This window comes from Nannobrachium achirus (assembly GCF_963921795.1).
Source record: "Nannobrachium achirus genome assembly, chromosome: 7".
NCBI lineage: Eukaryota > Metazoa > Chordata > Actinopteri > Myctophiformes > Myctophidae > Nannobrachium > Nannobrachium achirus.
Window position 1 is genome coordinate 50,524,424 of NC_137816.1, and position 6,058 is coordinate 50,530,481.

Consider the following 6,058-nt stretch of genomic DNA (forward strand, 5'->3'; position numbering starts at 1 on the left):
CAGTCCAGAGCTTTAAAGTGGTTAAATCAACAGAAGAAATTAGCCTACTTGTAAAGAGCTACAGTAGGAAAATGTATATCTTTATTTTAATACAATGTTTTACTTAATGCAGTGCCGAGTCATGGTGTGCATACTTGTAATCGTCTGACTTATATTTTCATTGCTTGGGTTTAAAGGAGTTTGGCTCTTTGTACTGCTACTGCAGTACAAATTGATAACCTTAGAATAAACACTATTATTATTATAAGCTGTCTATGCCAACACTGTTGGATTTGACCACAGCCTCTGAAATGATACAAGTCAGGAAACCGTAACACACTTAACTGGGTTGTTTGTGTACAGAATACAGGGGGAAGTGATTCATTGGTTTAGGTCAGGGCCAGGGGTAGTCAACCTGCTGCTCTAGAGCTCTTATAGGCCCTCTCCTGTGGCTCCCAGTTGCTTGAGCAAAGTAAATGTACTGTAGGCTACTGCAAAGGAATAAGAGGTTTTCTTTTGTCTTTTGTAGGCTTGTAATCATCATTTATTATTCTTATATTCTCATATTATAAAGATAAACTTGTCACCTACTGTACACACCAGATAAAAATAAGAAACACATTATTGAAGGAAAATAAATAATGTATTAATGCTTTATCAACACCTACGCTGCTGGCTTACTGTATACTTGATCTGCTTTGAGAAATTAGCAAAAAATATATATACCATGAAATTAAAGCATGAATAAATAAATAAAGCAAGCATAATTTGTGGCTCCAGACAGATGTTGAACAACATTTTGGCTCTTTTGATAATTAAGGTTGCCTACGCTTTTTGTTGTTGTTTTTTTTCCCTTCTTCCTGGGAGCCACCCCTTGCACAACCTAATCACACCATATATTGTGAACTGAGATATATTCAAGTAGTTTAAAATTGTGGGCAATGACACAGACCCGGTCCTGTTCTGGTACTGGCCAACATGGACTCCCATTTCAACTGATCCTATCATGGTATAGGCTGATGCTAACTCTGTTTCACCTGGTCCTGTGTAGATAGGCCTTTATACTTTCTGTCATTGCCATGTTTACGCGCAAATATGTAATCAGCACCCTTTTTTCACAAGCTTGTTAATGCATAAATAATAAATAAAAAACATGAATCAAAACTCAAAACTAAAACAAAAATAGTAATGGTATTTGAATTTTATATTGAATATATAAGCTATAGGCCTACATGAGAATTCCATTGAGTGATTTTATACACACGCACGCACGCACGCACGCACACACACACACACACACACACACACACACACACACACACACACACACACACACACACACACACATACGTGCATGCACACACACACACACACACACACACACACACACACACACACACACACACACGCACACACACACACACACACACACACACACACACACACACACACGTTCTTGACCAATGGTACCTACTTATTAATGTATGAATATTAAAATGTTCACAATGCAAGACAGAGCCGAAATAGAGCTGGAAATAGCAGAGGCGAGAACATTTATATGTGGAAAGCTTCACATTATAAAGACAAATTTAGGAGCAGACTAATTGAGGCAATGCAATTTGTCAATTAAGCATAATCTATTTTCCAAGGCACTGCTGTCTTCCTTTGATTCAAATATAGTTCTTTATGATAAATCCAATAAAATGGTACTTTGCAGTTAAACACTAGATGTAATGCTCTCATAAAAATTGAAAAGACAAGAACATTCTCATTTGCACATTCATCTCAGCAGTAAATGTGGTTACACAATTAAGTTAAGCTTTCAGTGATGAATGTGACTTAGCAGCACGGAAAAATCCAGACAAAATATATAAAGATATAGAGGAGATAAATACCTTAATGGTGTCTTACACAGTCTAATGACATGACCCACACAAAGGCGTGACGTGAGTACAGTACATTGATCTAATCAAATATCTACCTGTAAGTTAAAGTTCAGGCTTGTAGCTAATGGCTTCAATTGACTTCAAAGCTGTTTCTGCATGTTGGCTTAAATCAAAACACTTGCTTTCCTGCCTCGAAAGCCAAGGAGGAACACTGATTTAATTGTACATCTATAAATGTGCATAATCTCAAAAAAAAAATCACAAATATATATACTAGTCCTGTGCCCGGGGGTGTGCACAGTATATGAGTGCACAGTAGGGATTGAATGTCTCATACTGGGCAGAATAGTCACCACGTCCAGTTGTGCAATACCTGTTGCATCCATCTGTCTGTCTGTGTCCCTTTCATGCCCTCACATTATATAGATCATACATGGGCAGCTGGCGGCCCGGGGGCCACATGCGGCCCCCACCTTCACTTAATGCGGCCCTCAGGTTAATATCGGAATACTATAATAATATTTATTTCAGCTGTTACAATTCCAAACATGCAAACATGACCCGCTTTAAAGGAGTACTTCACCACTTTTCAACCTATCTTCATATAATTGGTCCTCACTGAAAAATAGCTTTTCTTTTTTCTTTTTTCCTCATTGGAGGATTGTGGTCAGGTCAGAAACCCATCGTCTTGTGACATAATCGATTGGGAATCCAAGCTAATAGAAAATGCAGGCTTTCTACTCCCGAAAAGTTGCAATGTTAAAGTGGAAGCCATTGTTCTCGCGATAATAAAAATCGAAATATTTTTTTCAAAAATATTGATTAATTTCTTTTTTGGAAAATGATGATGTCACAAGACGATGGATTTCTGAACTTCCCACAGCTCTCCTAAGAGACTTGGACCGAGTAGAAAAAAATCAAACCTCGGTTCGAAGTGAAGCGGTGAACTTTTATTCTATGTGCCCGGGTAGTTCAGTCGGTAGAGCTCTCGCCTTTGTACCGCAAGGTTATGGGTTCGATTCCGGGCACCGCCAACTCAGCGTATGAGTAGCACGGCTTGGCAAGTCGTGCGGCAAGTACTGGGAGCTGATGGTAGGTGTGGCGCTCCACCTCAGCAGTCCATCTCCCAGGGGTCTAGCGCAGTGTTTCTCAATCTTTTTTGGCTTGAGTACCCCCTTTCCCCGATTTTTGAATCGAAGTACCCCCTTTACCTGACACAAACGTTTTCTGTATAAAACTGCAATTAAAAGCATGAAACCATCACAAATAAGAAAAAGAAGTGAGAGTTTCAAACGGTGCCTCCAGAACAGATTTATGTTCAACACTGTGGCCATAACATTTCAGTCCAGTTTTCATGTCAATAACTTACATTCAAAGTAAACACATCCAGTTGCCTGGACCATAATTTGAGTTAGCAACTATCAGGCTCACAACACGTTTCTTCAAGTGTCATCATTAAACATAACAGTGATTTATAGGCCTACTTCTATTTTCTTTTTTTGGGGGTACTGCAGTACCCCCTGCACTACCTCCGCGTACCCCTAGGGTTACACGTACCCCCATTTGAGAAACACTGGTCTAGCGCATTGTAACGGGGACAGACTCCCGCGTGTTACCGGCTGATACCGACAATAAGCCACTCCCGACCTACTTGTTCTAGAATTATGAACTCTGTGATCTATACATTCTTTATATTCTGAATGAATTAATGATTTTATCTGGAGGGCCGAATTGTCATGTGAAGCTTGACCAATCCTCAAAGTATCCAATCATCAGACCGGGACGGACACTACACACATACATACGGACGGACGTACGGACGTACGTACGGCCGGCCGGCCGGACGGACGGACGGACGGACGGACGGACGGACGGACGGACGGACGGACGGACGGGACAGGACAGATAAAACCTGTTCATTCTGGACTGATATGACCATATATGGACATGGGACATACATTTTGCTTTTTGAAAAAGCCTATTCATTCTGGACTGATATTCTGGACGTACGGGACAGAAAAAAACTGTTCATTCTGGACTGGAGTGACCATATATGGACATGAGGTGACATACATTTTGTTTTTGAAAAACCCTGTTCATTCTGGACTGAAATGACCATATATGGGCGTGGGACACACAAAGCCACTCATTGGAAGTGGTTTTCACCGCTTCAAAAAATTGTGCTATTTTATTATGAACATTAGTGAGGACCTATTATATGAAGAAGGGTTGAAAAGTGGCAAAGTCCTCCTTTAATTACTACAGTCTTCAGTAGCTTAATGATTAGTACTCATTTTCGTGTCCAATGTATTTGTATTAATAAGTTCATAAAGTTAACAAAGAAATTTGAAATTAAATAAAAATGTTTCTTTTTAGGATTCCGATTCAGCGAAAATAGCCGCTTGTAGATCGGCTATCTTTGCTATTTTTGACTGTATGCATTGTGGCCCTTTGGAGTAAATGTGGAAATATAGTGGCCCTCTCCATCATCAAAGTTGCCCACCCCTGATATAGAGATCTCTTATCTCTGCCTGTCTGGCTCTCTTTCATGCCCATATATGGTGTTCCGTGTCCAGGCCAGTCTGTGATGTCATCTCCAACTGTTTACAGTAATATCAGTGATGTCAGCATGAAGACTGTTTCAACCGTCTATATATATATATATTTATACCTGTTATCTGGTCAAAGCTCTGCCAATTGACCTCCACCAATTGCGTTCCCCTTTGTTCCCCGTAGTGTTTCCGCTAAAATGGTGGTCGCTGCACTTCCCATTGCCAAGCTACTTTCTCTGGCCATCAGACAATTGAGCAAGCCTCTGGTCAACAAGCTAAAGGACAGTGCGACAAAGAGCGAGTTCGTCAAGACATACGTCGTTCTGCCCCCCGCTCGTGCATACCACTGGATGGAGACGAAAGCCTTCAAGGGGTTCAGGGGGGGCGGCACCATCAAACTGAGTGAGGAAGCGGCAGTAACGCTTGGGACAGAGCTGCTGGGAGAGTCCATCATCTTCCTCATCGGAGGAGGTTGCGTAGTGCTGGAGTACAGTAGGCAACAGGCCAACTTTCGGCGCAAGGAAGAGGGGCTAAACCAGACCATCTCCAACATGAAGACTCAGATAGGAGAGCATGGCCTGGAAATAGAGACACTAAAATCAACCATAGAGACACTAAAATTAAAGAAATGATATACTCGAGTGGTGGCACTTGGCTGAGTGGCATGACAGGAAATTGTGAGGAAATGAGAGGCAGTACACGCATAAAAAGCTGCTGCCAGTCTGCCAAACACAATAATGCTGATTCTAATTAACCCTTGCATCGTGTTAGAAACCTGCTGAAGCTTTTGGGAGGGAGAGTGAGAGCATTTTCCGGCAGCGGCAAAAGTGGCGGAAACTTTCGGCAATCAATCCGTGCAGCAGACATTGTCTGACGATAATACTCTACCTAAACCTAACCTTAACCCTAACCCTAACCTCAGTAAAACTATGCCTAAGCCTAACTCTAACCCTAACCTCACCACCGTCGGGCAGCGATGCATGCCGTGGCTGCCGGTCTGTGCGGAAATTGTTGTCGGCGGCTGCCGGTCCACTGCCGGTCCGTGTGCTGGTCCACTGCTGGCAGTTACCGGCGCCGCCGCAGCTGGCGCCGGTGCCGGAGAATGCACTAGCTCCTTCTGGCTGTGAAGACAATGGCTATAATAACAAACTAATACTAGAAAGATGCGATTGGAAATTGCATGTGTGGTTGCCATGGTCCCCTTTCTAGTAAATGAGGATCTCAGTGTCGGACTGACACTGTCAGTCCATGTCCCTTTCATGCCTATATATGGAGCTCCCTGATGTCATCAATATTAAGCCATATCTACTCCCATACAGTATATGGGCATATACTGTGTCATTTCTCATGTGGTCTATATGGACATACTCTGTCAGTCTCATGTGGTCTATGATGTCATACATGATGATGTCAGACATTACTTGGAAGACGGATAAGTACTTTATGGTCTGGTTGTCCCTGCAGGGGCAACCACACTAACTTGTTTTTAGTTTTTCCAACTTAATATTTTTAACAATAGTGACATGTGTGATGTTACGGGCAAAAATGTACATTGTCATTTTTCATAAACCCAAAATGTATATGACAAATCAACTTAATAAACAATTGTCCCAAGTCATTTTTTGAGGAAATTTATATTTT

The 6,058-nt window shown here is 41.7% G+C and overlaps 1 protein-coding gene across 1 annotated transcript; it reads left to right on the top strand.

Annotated features, from left to right (window-relative positions):
• Positions 1 to 4,614: 4,614 nt before the first annotated feature.
• LOC308288822 (optic atrophy 3 protein homolog) lies at positions 4,615 to 5,049 on the top strand (the record flags this gene model as incomplete). The annotated part of the gene is made up of 1 exon (XM_080730299.1): positions 4,615 to 5,049. One exon carries the CDS (start codon positions 4,615 to 4,617, stop codon positions 5,047 to 5,049), a length of 435 nt encoding a protein of 144 aa, XP_080586425.1.
• Positions 5,050 to 6,058: the final 1,009 nt, after the last annotated feature.